Source organism: Mesoplodon bidens (assembly GCF_964165515.1).
Source record: "Mesoplodon bidens genome assembly, chromosome: 13".
NCBI lineage: Eukaryota > Metazoa > Chordata > Mammalia > Artiodactyla > Ziphiidae > Mesoplodon > Mesoplodon bidens.
The window spans coordinates 51176849-51193901 of NC_138169.1; the positions used below are offsets into that span (position 1 = coordinate 51176849).

A 17053-nucleotide genomic window follows, 5' to 3' on the forward strand; every position below is an offset into this window, starting at 1 on the left:
CAATGAACTCCAGGTAGGAATAACTCAGAGACCCACACTGAGAAACATTATAATCAAACTGTCCAAAGACAAAGACAAAGAATTTTTGAAAGCAGCAATTAGCGACTCATTGTCATGTAAACACAAGGGAGCCTCAATAAAATTAACCATTTCTCATCAAACTGTGGAGGCCAGAAGGCTATGAGATGCCATATTTAAACCCCTGGGGGTGGGGGTGAGGTGGGGAATGTCGACCAAGAATTTTAAATCTGGCAAAACTACCCTTCAATACTGAAGAAGAAATTAAGACATTTCAAGGTAAACAAAACCTGAAGGACTTTATTGGTAGTAGATGTCTCCTACAAGAAATGCTAAAGAGAGTTCTTCAGACTGACATGAAAGGACACTAGATCGTAACTAGAAGCCATATAAAGAAATAACGAACATCAGTAAAGTATCTACATAAGTAAATATAAAAGCCAGTATGACTTTATATTTTGGTTGGTAACTTCTCTTTTTGTTTCCTATGTGAATTAAAATAGAAATGTATAAAATAAGTCTGATGATGGGCACACAACATATATAAGATGTAGTTTGTGGGATTTCCCTGGTGGTCCAGTGGTTAAGACTCTGAGTTTCCAATGCAGGGGGCCCAGGTTCAATCTCTGGTCAGGGAACTAAGACCCCGCATGCTGCATACCGCACATGGTGTACCACGCAGCCAAAAAAAACAAAAAACAAAAAATGTAGTTTGTGACAACAACAATATACACATAAAAGTGCAATGTGTTTATATCACCTTTTTTATTTTTATATTTTTATTTTTATTTATTTATTTTTTTGGCCACACTGTGAGGCTTGTGGGATTTTAGTTCCCCAATGAGGGATCGAACCTGTGCCCTTGGCAATGAAAGCCCGGAGTCTCAACCACTGGACCGCTGAGTAATTCTCTATATCATCTTTTTTTTAATTGAGAGAAAGTTCACATTACATTAAATTAACCATATTAAAGTGTATAATCCAGGAGCATTTACCATATGGTTGTGCAACTATCACCTATATCTATTTCCAAAACACGTCTGTTACCTCCAAAGACAACCTCATACCCATTAAACAGCCATTCATTTCCCATTACTCTTCTCCCCCCAGTCTCTGGCAATGACTTTCTCTCTTTGTGGATTCATCTATTCTATTGGTATTCAACAGATATTTCATATAAAATGAAATCCTATGATATGTGACCTTTTGTGTCTGGCTTCTTTCTCTTCATTTTTTCTTTTTTTCTTTTTGGCTGCTGTTGGGCCTTCGTTGCTGCACACAGGCTTCCTCTAGTTGCAGCAAGCAGGGGCTACTCTTCGTTGTGGTGCTCGGGCTCCTCACTGCAGTGGCTTCTCTTGTTACGGAGCACGGGCTCTAGGTGTGCAGGCTTCAGTAGTTGCGGCTCGTGGGCTCAGTAGTTGCAGCTCATGGGCTCTAGAGCATGGGCTCAGTAGTTGTGGCACACTGGCTTAGTTGCCCCGCAGCACATGGGATCTTCCTGGAGCAGGGATCGAACCCATGTCTCCTGCACTGGCAGGAGGATTCTTAACCACTGGACCACCAGGTAAGTCCTCACTTCATATGTTTTTGAGGTTCATCCACATTGTACCATGAATCAGTATTTCATTCCTTTCTATGGCTGAATAATATTCCATTGCATGGATATACTACATAAATCTATTCATCCACTAATGGACGTTCAGGTTGTTTCCACCTTTTGAGTACTGTGAATAACACTGCTATGAACATTCTTGTATAGTATTTGTTTGAATACCTACTTTCAATTCTTCTGAATATATACGTAGGAGTAGGATTACTGCAAGAGTGCTAGTAAAAGATGAGGAGCTGGGCAGTGGGATGGGATAGCAGAGACAAACAGAATACTGCTAAAATAGCAATAAAAAAGCTGCAGGGCTCCCCTGGTGGTGCAGTGGTTGGGAGTCTGTCTGCCGGTGCAGGGGACGCGGGTTCGTGTCCCGGTCCGGGAGGATCCCACATGCCGCAGAGCGGCTAGGCCCGTGAGCCGTGGCCGCTGAGCCTGCGCGTCCAGAGCCTGTGCTCCGCAACGGGAGAAGCCAGAGCGGTGAGAGGCCCACGTACCGCAAAAAAAAAAAAAAAAAAAAGCTGCAGGTGAGGCATGTATAAAGAGAGGGGTCAAGATAATCTTGAAGTTCTGAAATTAGGCAACTGGTAGACAGTAATCCCTTTCACTCAGATAGGAAATACAGGAAGAGTAACAGGGAAGTGGGACAAGAGTGGGGAAAGATGACAAAGTGTTGCATCGTACATGCTGAGTTTGAGGTGCTCAAGAAATACAGTGACATTGAGACGGCTAAAAAAAAAAAGAATATTGAATCATCAGCATATTAATGGAAGAAAGCAAAAATTACACCTAAAGTGTCAATTATAAATATATAAAGTGGGACTTCCCTGGCGGCACAGTGGTTAAGAATCCACCTGCCAATGCAGGGGACACAGGTTCAATCCCTGATCCGGGAAGATCCCACATGCTGCGGAGCAACCAAGCCCATGCACCACAACTACTGAGCCTGTGCTCTAGAACCTGTGAGCCACAACTACTGAAGCCCGCGTGCTACAACTACTGAAGCCCACGCGCCTAGAGCCCGTGCTCCTCAAAGAGAAGCCACTGCAACGAGAAGCCTGTGCACTGCAACGAAGAGTAGCCTCCACTCGCTCCAACTAGAGAAAGCCCGCACACAGCAATGAACACCCAATGCAGCCAAAAAAATTAATAAAAGTAAATTTTAAAAAATTATAAAAATAAAATATATAAAGTGAAATTATTCTTAATCATTAAGTGTTTTCTATGTGCTAGTTATAGCATATCAACTGCATTTTAAAAATTCTAAAACAATAACTTGGATTAAATCCACATTAAGTATTAGTTGATTTACTAATTAAATTGTTGTAAATCTGGATTATGTATACATTACTCAGGGTTTTCCAGAGAAACAGAACTAATAAGGTGTGTGTGCATGCACAAAGATATTATAAGGAGCTGGTTCATGTGATTATAGAGGCTGTCAAGTCCCAAGATCTGCAATCAGCAAACTGGAGACCCACGAGAGCTGATGGCATAGCACTTGTCAGAAAGCAGACTCAAGATTCAGGAAGAGCCCATGTTTCACTTTAAGTCCAAAGGCAGGAAAGAAGGCAGTCAGGCAGGACAAGTTTTCCTCTTACTCACAGAAGCGTCAGCCTTTTTGTTCTATTCCAGCCTTCAACTGACTGAAAGAGGCCCGTCAACATTAAGAAGGCCAACCTGCTTTACTCACTCTACAGATTAAAATGTTTTATCTCAGCCAGAAACATCTTCACAGACATACCCAAAATACTGTTTGACCAAATATCTAAAGCCACCTGTGGCCCAATCAATTTGACACACAAAATTAACCATCACAAGTGCTCTTCAAGATAACTCATGATTTTCTACTAAGAAAACTGAATTTTTTGGTAGTTCAGGAAAAATATGGTCCTTAACTACGCAGACCTCCTTGTTTAAAAGAATAATCTATAAAATAGAATACCGTACACATTATGATTTATTCCAGTACTAAAGAGATGAAAACAGCATGTTGAATTAAATAGACAAGGGTTTTTTTTTGTCATGTAGTTGATTTGCAATGTTGTGTTAATTTTTGCTATACAGCAAGGTGATTCAGTTATACATATATATACATTCTTTTTTATATTCTTTTCCATTATGGTTTATCACAGGATAGTGAATATAGTCCCTGTGCCATACAGTAGGACCTTGTTGTTTATCCATTCCATATATAATAGTTTGCATATACTAACCCTAAACTCCCAGATCCATCCCTCCCCTGCCCCCCTTAGCAACCACAAGTCTATTCTCTAGGTCTGTGAGTCTGTTTCTGTTTCACAGATAGGTTCATTTGTGTTATGTTTTAGATTCCACATACAAGTGATATCATACAGCATTTGTCATTCTCTTTCTGACTTACTTCACTTAGTATGACAATCTCTAAGTCCATCCATGTTGCTGCAAATGGCATTATTTCTTCTTTTTTATGGCTGAGTAGTATTCCATTGCATATGTGTACCACATCTTCTTCAACCATTCATAAATAAATACGGTTTTTAAACCATGTACTTGAAGAAGAATATTCCTTGAATTGGACCAAAATGTCATCACAAAAATCAACCAATGCAAACCATTTTCCCAATTTACAAAAAAACTAAAAACAAACAAACAAAAACTTAATGAATGTAAATGTTTTCAGTTTTAAGTGCTTTTGCATAACATGACAATCCTTTGACACTTTCTTCTATTAGCCTGTACTAGAATTAAATGAGATACATTTAGTGCAAAGTTATAGTTACTGTAAACTTAAATGTGCATTTCGTGATGGTCTTCACAGGGCTTTACAAGGCATCATGAACTAATACCTGAACAAGTTTGAGAACCACTTACTTAAACAATTACAACAAATACATTGAGAATAAGACTGCACGGTTCTCAGCCTAAGAAGATTAGCCATCATAAAGATGTAAATTCTCGGGAATTTCCTGGCAGTCCAGTGGTTAAGACTCTGAGCTTCTACTGCAGGGGGCACGGGTTCAATCCCTGGTCAGGGAACTAAGATCCCACATGCCATGCAGAAAGGAAAAAAAGGAAAAAAAAAAGATGTGAATTCTCTTTGAGCTAATAAAATACCAAAATAATTTTTTTCTTGCAAATGACAAGTTGATTCTAGCATTTATATGGAAAAACAAAACAAGAAGACACAAGAAAACTCTGGGGAAAAAAAAAAAAAGAAGAGCAATTTGCAGGCCGGCGGGGGGTTGGAGCAGGATGTCCTACTAGATGTGAAAACATAATAAAGAGTGTGACAGTGATACATGAGCAGACCGATGAATGGAGCAGAGTGACAGTCTACAAATATGCCAAATATATATGAAAGCTGAGTGTATGTTAAAGAAGGCATTTCAAATGGGTGGAGGTAAAAAGAACTTTAAAAAAATGGTGTGATAAACCAATGCCTACCACTTCTATCAGCTGAAACCGTTAAGAAAATAACAAGAATATTTAGTAACATAAATTAATACTTATAAACTGTAAGATAAACTGACACATCCTAAATGTTCATCAATAGAGAAACAGTTATATAAATTTTGGTGCATCCATAAAATGGAATACAGTGCAGTCATTTTTTTAATTGAGGCAACATCATATATATAAATACACCATAGGGGCTTCCCTGGTGGCGCAGTGGTTGGGAGTCTGTCTGCCGATGCAGGGGACGCGGGTTCGTGCCCCGGTCCGGGAGGATCCCACGTGCCGCGGAGCGGCTGGGCCCATGTGCCATGGCCATTGGGCCTGCGCGTCCGGAGCCTGTGCTCCGCAGCGGGAGAGGCCACAACGGTGAGAGGCCCACGTACCAAAAAAAAAATTAAATAAATAAATAAATAAATAAATAAATACACCATAATCTGAAAGATATATTAAAAAGAAAAAAAAAAGAAAAAGCACAGAGAAATCTATATAATATCCAACCATTTGTCTAAACAGGAAAGAGAGAAAGAAATTGTAACATATGTAGATGACTACATATGCATAGAAAATTCTGGAAGAATAAACTTAACAGATTGATTCTGGGTAAGGAAAATGGGTGGGGGAGAAGAGTGGAAAGGAGCCTTTGTGACCTTTCAATTTCGTATTACATGCATGTTATTACCTACTAAAATATACTGTATTTTAAAAAATACACGTGGAAACTACATAGAATGGTAATTTTTTTCTTAGTTTCTCAGTTATTATAGATATAAAAGGGACTAAGGAAAAGCTATAAAAAGAAGAACAAGAGGGCTTCCCTGGTGGTGCAGTGGTTGACAGTCCACCTGCCGATGCAGGGGACGCGGGTTCGTGCCCCGGTCTGGGAAGATCCCACATGCCGCGGAGTGGCTGGGCCCGTGAGCCATGGCCACTGAGCCTGAGCGTCCAGAGCCTGTGCTCTGCAACGGGAGAGGCCACAACAGTGAGAGGCCCGCCTACCGCAAAAAAAAAAAAAAAAAAAAAGAAGAACAAGACTAACAGGTACCTGATAAAAGCCAAGAGTTAAGCTACAGAACCAAAAATGACTAAATAACCTAGATGACTGCATGGTGACTACATAAATAATTCATTATTATAATCCTCTTCATACATTTTTACAAACAAAAGGATTTTAAAAATCTTAAATCACTTAAAGTTCTTTGCAGACATAAAACATTAAAAGTCTACCTAAAATATTTATTATCCTGTCTAGTTCCAAAAAGGAGTTGTGAACTGAAATGTTACATTTAAAATGTCAAATAACCTTTGTTTGACATAAAACCACATTCAAACGATTAAAGCAACAGTAAAAACTATGTCTACATACTTTGTACAGCTCCTAGTAAATTCTTTACTTCAAATCTCAAATCAAAGAAGCCTTCCCTGATTGCCTAAACTGAGCTAGTTTCCCAATTATATTGATATTTCTCTTTTGTATCACTATGAAGTTACTAATTTAGCAGAGTCTGTTGCCCTGACTGATATGTAAGCTATGTCTCCCTTATCCACTGAATCATCCTTTGTCTAGCAACAGAGCAGGAGCTAAATAGGTATATGCTGAGTAAAGGAAACCAACAGGAGAAACTTTTACATATCAAATGAAACTTTCATTTTATTCAAAAATATACTTGTAAAATTATGAACTATAATTATGTTTGTTTAACGTAGGCACACACCTTTATTTTTATTAGAAATTTAAGGATAATTTCCTTAAATTTTGGAGCCGTAAAAACAACATCAAATCATCGATTTTTTTAAAAAGCTGTATGTTATAGGAAAGAGAACCTAAAGAAAATTATATTATAACCCAAAGGGAAATTTCATAAATTTCGTTTAAGTTCACACTGAGTAGGAATTAACATTTTGGAGGGAATATGTCTGCTTAAGGCAAAGCATGTGTGCTAGCCTCTTGATCTAACTACCAATAATAGGAAATGGCCTAGTTCTTAGTATCTGGTTTGTGAATTGTTGGCAGGTCCTCAAAACCCTTTCATGGAGTGCATGAACTCAGAACTATTTTCACAATAATACTAAGACATTATTTGTCTTTTTCGCTCTCATCCTCTCACCTGTGTACAGTGGTATATTCCTGAGGTTATGTGATATACATCATAAGAAGACTGAATGCAAAAGCTGACATGAGAATTCAGCTGTCTTTAATTAAGACAGACATAAAGATTTGCAAAAATGGGGGCTTCCCTGGTGGTGCACTGGTTGAGAATCTGCCTGCCAATGTAGGGGACACGGGTTCGAGCCCTGGTCTGGGAAGAATCCCACATGCCACGGAGCAACTGGGCCCGTGAGCCACACCTACTGAGCCTGCGCATCTGGAGCCTGTGCTCCGCAACAAGAGAGGCCGCGGTAGTGAGAGGCCCGCGCACCGCGATGAAGAGCGGCTCCCGCTCGCCGCAACTAGAGAAAGCCCACGCATAGAAACGAAGACCCAACACAGCCAAAAATAAATAAATTAATTAATAAGTTAAAAAAAAAAAAGATTTGCAAAAATGTAAAACAATCACTCCTTTCTCTAATATTTTTAACAGTTTTCATTAAAAATGTCATTTTATGTTAACATAAAATCAATTTAAATAATTTTCAATGTTTCACTTTCTAATATAACTCCCAATAAATATAAACCACATAAATGAAAGATCTGGGGCCTTTAATAATTTATACAAAAATAAAGGGATCCTTTAATCATACAGTCGATAATCCCTGGTCTAGACCCTGAGAATATCTATGGAACAACCAATGTGATTTTTTCAAAGAATAAATTTAAAATAAAAGAGGGAATCCATAGACGTAAAGGAACTTAAATATAATAATCAAATGCAATGAAGAAACTTTCCTTGCATCCTGAGTCAAATAACTGGCTAAAATTAAAAAAATGTGAGACAATCAAGGAAACAAATACTAGCTGGATATTTGATGATATTTTAAGAAATAAGCTTTTTTAAAGTTGTTAACAAAGAATATAATTGTTACAGCTGGATGATGACTACACTGAGGTGCATAAAAGTCACACAGATTTGAGAAAAACAAATTCTTAGTGTAATTAACAAATATAAACACTGTCTAACTTACTTGTTTAATTCTAACTACAAAAAAGTATAATAGTATTGTCCAAAATAACAGTATTAGACAATATAAAAGCTAGTGAATTGTCAATTCAAAAACAGAATCTCTTCGTTTTAAGGATTTATATGGCTACATGCTTTTAAAGAGGATGAAAAATGTTTTTTAACCTTTTGTATTTTTCTAAAACCAAATAAGAGTATCTAAGAATATACTTATTTTAGCACCACTTGCAAACCTAAAGCCATATTCATGAACATAAATGTTAATTCGACATATTTAAGAACCTTTATCAAAGGCAGTATGTTGAGATTATGCAGGCTAAAACTTGGAAAACAACCACCTATAGGAACCCACTATCTACTTCATAACCAACACATAACCCCCCAGTCTATAATACAATATAAGGTGATAATTAGTTCCCTGAAAGATGTCTAATACAGTTTATTGATAAAAAAAAGTACTGATTTTAACAAGTGATTACAAATAGAAGGAAAATCTAAACTTTAGGCATTTTAATATTTTAATTGTTGCCAGTTGGGGAAAAACAGTAACAAGCACTCAAGGGCTGAACGTTCCCAGGTTTGGCTCTTTGCGTTCCAAGCTATTTCTTGCCTCAGCATCTTCACATATCCCAGTAGCTGAATACCTCCTCCCCACTTATGGCATAGCTGGTTCAGAGAGGTCTTTAATTGAAGGTCACCTTACAGAGATCATTTCCCTCACCATCTAACTGGTTAAGGTTCTCCTCCCTTAAATGCACTTAATCCAAAATTTATATTTACAATTTTCTTGTTCATTGTTTGCCCTCCTCATGAGACTACAAATTCTATGAGGGCAGGGACCAACTTTCTTTCTTTGTATTTATTTTTTTAATTGAAATATATTTGATATATAAATATATCCCTGCCGGTCCAGTGGTTAGGACCTGGCACTTTCACTGCTGTGGCCCGGGTTCAATCCCTGTTCAGGGAACTAAGATCCCGCAAGGCATGCGGCATGGCCAAAACAAAACCAAAAAAACACGTTGTTTTATTACTGGAATATATCCAATGTTAGACATATATAAGATAATAAATACAGGGTGAATTAACATACTCTAAAGGGCTGAGGCAATTATGATTTTGTTAAGACTCAAATATGAATAACATACAAGAGGCAAGTGTAAAGGACTCAATCAACTAGACTACTGAAAGCAGCAACTCTAATCAACTGCAAAGAACTTCCTCCTATCTATTCTCTTTCTACAACTCTTGCCAAGATTTGTTGTTCTTGTACTTGCATGTAGGAAAGAGCCTGTCAGTGTTGGTCCGTAAATTCTGGTACATTCATGGATGATATTTCTACAGCAATTAATGCAACATATAATTTAATTAGTGGGCTAATTTATAATTTAGTCCACTACTGAGAAGTTCATAGTTTAAAACAATCACCTTCAAAAGACAGTATTAAGAAAGTGAAAAGACAACCCAATGAATGGGAGAAAATATCTGCAAGTCATGGATCTGATAACAGACTTGTATGTAAAATACATAAAGATATATGTATAGGTACAGCTGATTCACTTTGTTATACAGCAGAAACTAACACACCATTGTAAAGCAATTACACTTCAATAAAGATGTAAAAATAAACTTTAAAAAATAATTTAATAAAATACATAAAGAACACTTAATAATAAAAGACAACTAATAAGAACCTGCTGTATAAAAAAAATAAAACTCTAAAATTAAAAAAAAAGACAATGCAATTTTAAAATGGGTAAGGATCTGAATAGACAGTTCTCCAAAGATGACATACAAATGGCCAATAAGCAAATGAAAATATGCTCAACATCATTAGTCATCAGGGAAACACAATTCAAAACCACAAAACACTTTACACCCAACAGGGTGGTTATAATCAAAAAGACAGATAATAGTAAGTGTTGTTAAAGATGTGGAAAATTGGACCCTCATACACTGCAGGCAAGAATGTATAATGATGCAGTCACTGTGGAAAACAGTCTGGCAACTCCCCAAAACGTTAAATGTAGAGCTCATATATGACCTAGCAATTCTATTCCTAGGTATATATCCAAGAAAAATTAACACACATCCACACAAAAACTTGTACACAAATATTCATAGCAGTATTGTTCATAATAGCCAAAAAGTGGAATCAACCCAAATGTCTATCAACTGATGAATGGATAAATGCAAACAATGGATTATTATTTGGCCATAAAAAGGGATGAAGTACTAAATACATGCTACAACAAGAATGAGCCTAAAGGATATTATCCTAACCAAAGGAAGCCTAGTCACAAAAGACTATATATCATATGATTCCATTTAAGGCAAATCTATAGAAACAAAGTAAATTAGTGGTTGCCTAGAGGTGGGGAAGCAGGAATGATGGCTAAAAGGCATGCGTTATGAAAATGTTGTACAATTTATTGTGGTGATGGTTTTACAATATATGATATACAAAAAACCAAATGGGTAAATTGTATGGTATCTTAATTATAACTCAATAGAGCTGTTACAAAACAACAAAATGGTCACTTATGTTTTTGGTTACACTCTATTGCATTTATCAGGGAAATTATAGCTACTTTGGTCTTCATAAGGGCCATGGGGTACATCCCTCCAAAAAGAAATTATCTTTCTTTAAAGGAGACAAAAAGAAGAAAAGTAGACCAAGGGGAAATCTTCACAACTGCATGATTACCATATCTGATGTATCATTTTACCTACTCATTCTCGTATTTTGAGCAGTAATTTTTCCTACCAATGTCACATTTTTGTCTTCTTTAAACACTTCAAGCAACTAAAGAATGCCTAGCTTAATACAAAATGTTCAACTAATTTTCCTTAGTTTATTTCTTGACATTTCAAATTTGATCAATTCCTTTCAAAAATACTTACTTTGCAGAGATAATGTGAGGAGTCAAGATATCACAGTAAGATGTCTAAAACAATGCCTTGTACTCAGTAAATTTCTGTCACTATCATTATGCTAAAGGAAACAGAGGATCCCAAAGTTGATGAGCAAAACTGCAGAGAATGGGGAGGACATAATGGCTACACCCTACAAAGGCACAATCATGTGTCAAGGAAAGGAAACCCATGGCAGAAAAGCCCAGAGCACACTGAGAACTGCAGCAGCAGCAGCAGCAGCAGCAGCAGCAGCAGCAGCAGCAGCAGCAGCAGCAGCAGCAGCAGCAGCAGGAGAGGCACAATCATCACCTCCACTATTACTACCATTTCTATCATCACCATCATCACCCAACACTACTCTCCTCCTAAAGCATCTATTTATATACGCCTTTAATTCTATTTATTAAACATTTTAACATATGAAAACATCCCCAAACTCAGCTAATAGAACATCTTATCATTTTCCATTTGTTTCAAAAAATGTTTCATATATATGTACTATAAGCTAACACAGATCCATTTTCATTCCCTCTCTTCCTTATGGTAGCCACTATCTTGGACTATGATGTTAATCATTTCTATGCATGTTCTAGCTACAGATATCTGTTAACAATATAGAGTATTGTTCTGCACGTTTTCAAACTTTCACTATATAGCATACTGGTCTGCACCTTGCTTTCTTAGCCCAACATTCATGTCATGTTGTTTCATGCAGCTCTAGTTCATTCACAAAAACTGCTGGACAGTGTTATATTGTATGAAAGACAAAATATATTTGTCCATACTCTAACTAATGAGATGTTTAAAGTGTTTATCTAATTTTGTTATTAAGAGGCTACAATAAACATAATTTCTTGAGTTTCCAGGATATATTCATGGAACTGGTAGGCCAAAGGACATATGCCTTCAACTTCTTTAGAGGTTGCTAAGTTCATCTCCTTTTTTACACTACAATCAGCAGTGCCAGAGAGTTCTTGTCTCCTGTCATCCTCACCAATCCTTGGTACTGTCACACCTTTTTTACTTTGGCTGTACCCCATGGGATCTTACTTCTCCAACCAGAAATCGAACTGGGGCCCCAGGCAGTGAAAACGCCGGGTCCTAACCACTGGACTGGCAGGGCATTTCCTACTATAATTTTAATTTTGCAAACCAAAGGGTCTAAAGTGGTACTTCATTGATTTATTTTTTCTTGATTAGTAAGATTGAGTATCATTTATTGGCCTTTCAGGTTTCCACTTATGTAAAATGCCTTTAACAGTATGGCCATTTTTCTACTGATTTATGGTAGTTCTTAAGAACAATTTGGGTACCAATCCTTATGCTCTTTCTTCCCTCCCCACCCCATTCCCAAATATAAACCTGTTGCTGGTTTTCATATCTAGTAAGGTAGAAAAAGCAAAGACAGTTCCTGCCTTCTCAAAGTCCACAGCTATTTGCCAGACATTTATATCTGTGTTTTTCAAACCTTTTCGGCCACTCACAGGTGAATTCCTCCATGAGAGCCAATACACATACACTTACATATGAAGTGAAAAACAGGGCTCTACATCAACTTATTCTAAGGCAGGGGTTCCCAACTGTTGGGCCACAGACCGGTACTGGTCCATGGCATGTTAGGAACTGGGCTGCACAGGAGAAGGTGAGCAGTGGGCAAGTGAGCGAAGCTTCATCTGTATTTGCAGCTGCTCCCCATCGCTCGCATTACTGCCTGAGCTCCGCCTCCTGTCAGATCAGCGGCAGCATTAGATTAGATTCTCATAGGAACGCGAACCCTACTGTGAACTGCGCATGCTAGGGATCTAGGTTGCTTGCTCCTTATGAGAATCTAATGCCTGATGATCTGAGGTGGAGCTGAGGCGGTGATGCTAGCGCTGGGGAGCGGCTGCAAATACAGGTTATCATTAGCAGAGAGGTTTGACTGCATAGAGACCATAATAAATCAACTGCTTGCAGACTCATCAAAACCCTATCAGTGAGTGGCAAGTGACAATTAAGCTGCATCTTACAGAGTAGACTGGACATAAGCAACACACTTAGGGTATCAATGTCTCCCATCACCCCCAGATGGGACCATCTAGTTGCAGGAAAACAAGCTCAGGGCTCCCACTGATTCTGCATTATAGTGAGTTGTACAATTATTTCATTATGTATTACAACGTAATAATAATAGAAATAAAGTGCACAATAAATGTAATGCTCTTGAATCATCCCCAAACCATCCCGCTCCCCCCCAGGTCCGTGGAAAAACTGTCTTCCATGAAACCAGTCTCTGGTGTCAAAAAGGTTGGAGACCACTGTTCTAAGGGATTAACCACAAGCAAATACACAAGAAAACATACAGAATGTCTCCATTCTATATAGCCAATGCCACATTTTGGCTCTGATATTAATACATCATGTGGCTTTCATATGGATCAGTACACAAGCATCTACTTGATTAATAACGGCTTGTTCAAACAATTAATAAATAACCATCATATCAGGTACATCAGGATGTCTGAAACAACAATTAAGAGTGCCCATTCTCTTTATCCAATGAAATAAGAATTAAGGTACAAATTCAGACTAAGCAAATGAAATATTTTAATTTTCAGTCGTACCATCATACAATCAGTTCTTACGGATAAATCTGCTCTGCAGTAGTGAAATGATTCTTCTAGATATTTTAGTGACAGCAGACTACAGCTGAAAAAAGTTAACTTCATTTACAGGAGCACTACAGAATGCTTTGTAAAATAAAGACGCTTCCCTAGAGGCATATAATCATAGAGCAAGAAAGGACCTTAGATCAACTTAATCTAATTCCCTCATTTTCAGGTGAGGCACTTGCAATCCAGAAATTAAGAAATTTCCCTAATCCATCTCCTCTAAAATCTACAAATTCAGAGTTCTTTCCATTGCATCACGCATCTTCTTATTTTACACTCCCCAGCTCTAAAACTATGATTCCCCTTAATTTTACAAGTTTCAGTTGATGTGTTATAGAAATAATGGCAGTATCTCCCCATACCAATCTTTTCCCTCCTCTATCCTCCATTATAATGTACCCAACGAAAAAAACCTGACTGCCTAAATTTCTGACTAATTAGGTGCGGAGTGCTGAGCCCCTAGCTACTGTTTCCGCGTTAAACCAATAGAAATGTTAATCCTTTATACAATACCTTCTTCAACAACACCTACTAAACGTCGACTTTGCAGGAAGCGCAGTACACGCCGCTCCTCCTGGCCCGCAGACCACCGACGCCAGGGAGCCCGGGGCGCTGGGGAGGCGGGGGTGCGGGGCAGGCGGGAGTTGGGGTTGCTAGGGGAGTGGGGCTCCTAAGGAGGGGGGTGGTCCCGGGGATGCCAGGGAACCGGCCGGGTGGCGGGGAGCGGCAGGGAGTGGCGGGGAGAGGCCGAGAGACGCGGCCGACTCACCTTTCCGCAGCTCCCGCTCCCACACTGTGACGATGGGCCGCGAGTGCTTGCGGTGGTGGATGAGCCACAGGGACAGGGTCTGCACGCTCTGCTGCGAGTTGCTCAACTCCGACAGCTTCTTCTCCAGCGCCGCCTCAGAGAAGGCGGACATCCCTCCGATACCGCACTCACGCCGTCCCACGCGGTGGGGCTGAAGAGGAGGAGAGTTTCACCGCCCCCGCCGCGGCCTCGCCCCCTCACCCCACCCTTCCCCACGCCCTCACCACCGCTGCCGCCACATCCAAGATCGGCCGCAAACCAGCAAGATGGCGTCCAGCCGGCAGTGACGTCACAGACTACCAACGCCCCGCCCACCGAACAGGCTCTGCCGAGGCCGAGCGGAAGGGGCGGGGAAGAGACGCGCCCTGGAGAGGCGGTCGCGGGGCGTGACCCCTGGGTCTGGGCCGGAGGCGGGGCGGGGTTTGCCAGGCTTACAACCCTCCTCCTGGGAGAAACTGTCTTTACCAAGGGGTAATTAAAAATCCCTCAAACACCAGCGTGTTTGCCCAAAGCGCCAAATGCTACTTGTGTGGTCCAGCTCAGTAACAGTGAAGAGTTGGGACTTTCTTCATGTAAATGGCTAAATCAATTGTGATACTTAATCTTACAGAATACATGCAGCAGTTTAAAAGATTCATAAATCCAATGGTGGATTGGTTTTTTTTAAGTTGCAAAAAATAAGTACAGTATAACGTTTGTTTTATAAAAGTATATATTTTATAAGAATTCATAAGTATGCAAATAAGAGAGGATAAGAATTGGTGCCCTTAAGCTGTGTCTGAATTGTTTTCATTTTTTACAAGAACATATTCATATATTACATAGTTAAAAATTAATTTCAGAAATCTCATAATTCAGCACATTTGGACATAGCACTTGTCTTAACTATGATAATTCACAAAAGAAACAGAAGACAGATGCTGTCATATTCTAAATATTAATACAAGAAATTTCAAGAAAGGTATACAAGAAACCACAGGAATTCCTAAGCCATCTTTTGGGAAACACTGTTCAAGAACTTTGCCTATTTATTTGTTTGTTTGATTATAAGTATAGCTTCTCTTTCCCATTTTTAATGTCACTACAGCTTGAGGTTCAGAGATACCTCAAGAGGTGAGGTAACTCTCCTTCCTCTTCCTCTCACTCCAATATCAATTCCTATCTCTACATTCTTCTCTTTCCCTCATTTTACATCCTTTTCTTTATCCAATCTGCTTAGTCTAGTTCTAAGCCTTAACTTAGTCCAACTTTAACCTGTCTCCCAAGACCTAACAGTATCTTCAACACTATTCCCTGAGCCCTGAAGCCACCAAAATTGCTTCATATCTTCTCCCAAATTGTCTTCACCTGAGATTCCAACTCTTCCCACTCCCTTCTTCTCTATCTCATCTACCTTAACTTTATTTTTTAAATTAATTTATTTTATTTTTGGCTGCGTTGGATCTCTGTTGCTGTGTGCGGGCTTTCTCTAGTTGCAGCAAGTAGAGGCTACTCTCCGTTGTGGTGCATGGGCTTCTTACTGTGGTGCCCTCTCTCTGTTTCGGAGCACGGGCTCCAGGTGCGTGGGCCCCAGCAGCTGTGGCACGCGGGCTCCAGTCGTTGTGGCACACAGCCTTCAGCAGTTGTGGTGCACAGGCTCCGTAGTTGTGGCGCACGGGCCACTCCACAGCATGTGGAATCCTCCTGGACCAGGGCTCGAACCCACGTCCCCTGCATTGGCAAGTGGATTCTTAACCACTGCGCCACCAGGGAAGCCCCAAGTCTACCTTAACTTTAAAGACCACCTTAAATTCTACCTTCTTTTCTTTCCCAACCAGTCCAATACGTGTAAGAATTTCCTTTCTATGTCATTAACTGACTTGAATGACTTATTTAGTACTTACACCACTAGTCTATGTTATTTATAATTATACATATCTACATATATGTCACTGAGAGCAAAATCTAGCTGCAGAGAGAATATATATAATTCATATGTCCACTTTATTGGGAACGGGCACCCGGGTGGAAGGCAGCAGGGTAAGGGAACCCAGGAGAACTGCTCTGCCACGTGGCTCTCAGTCTCAGGCTTTATGGTAACTGGGTTAGTTTCCGGGTTGTCTCTGGCCAATCATTCTGACTCAGGGTCCTTCCAAATGGTTTGCGCATCATTCAGCCAAGATGGATTCCAGCAAGGATTCTAGGAGGCTGTTAGGACATATGGACTGACGTCTCCTCTCTCCTTTTGACCTTTCCCAAATTCTTCCAGCTGGTGGTAGCTTGTTAATTCCGTGTTCCTTAGTAGGACCCCCTGCTGTAATATAACTCATGCAAGTGATTACTATCGGCCTGGCTAAGGCGGGCAGTTTTAGTCCGTGGTTCCCCTAACAAGTATACCATGGCTTTCCACACCATGCAGTTAGATCTGTATTTATTGAAATTGTTAATTATTGCTGTGTTTTCAAAATAGTGATTGTAACTGTTTATGCCCTTAGATAATTATGACTTATTTTCATATCTTGGG

General features: G+C 39.4%; 1 protein-coding gene across 4 annotated transcripts in view; it reads right to left on the reverse strand.

Moving 5' to 3' along the window:
• Window positions 1-14834, reverse strand: part of RPRD1A (regulation of nuclear pre-mRNA domain containing 1A) — a 73572-nt gene extending 58738 nt beyond the window's left edge. For 3 of the 4 annotated variants that reach the window (XM_081251855.1, XM_081251858.1, XM_081251857.1), the window contains exon 1: window positions 14512-14741. In XM_081251855.1, the coding sequence (XP_081107981.1) occupies window positions 14512-14662 (151 nt within the window). In that variant the 5' untranslated portion in view covers window positions 14663-14741. Of the gene's footprint in view, window positions 1-14511; window positions 14742-14774 lie in introns of those variants that run through there. The other variant, XM_081251856.1, reaches the window with a different exon arrangement.
• Window positions 14835-17053: the final 2219 nt, after the last annotated feature.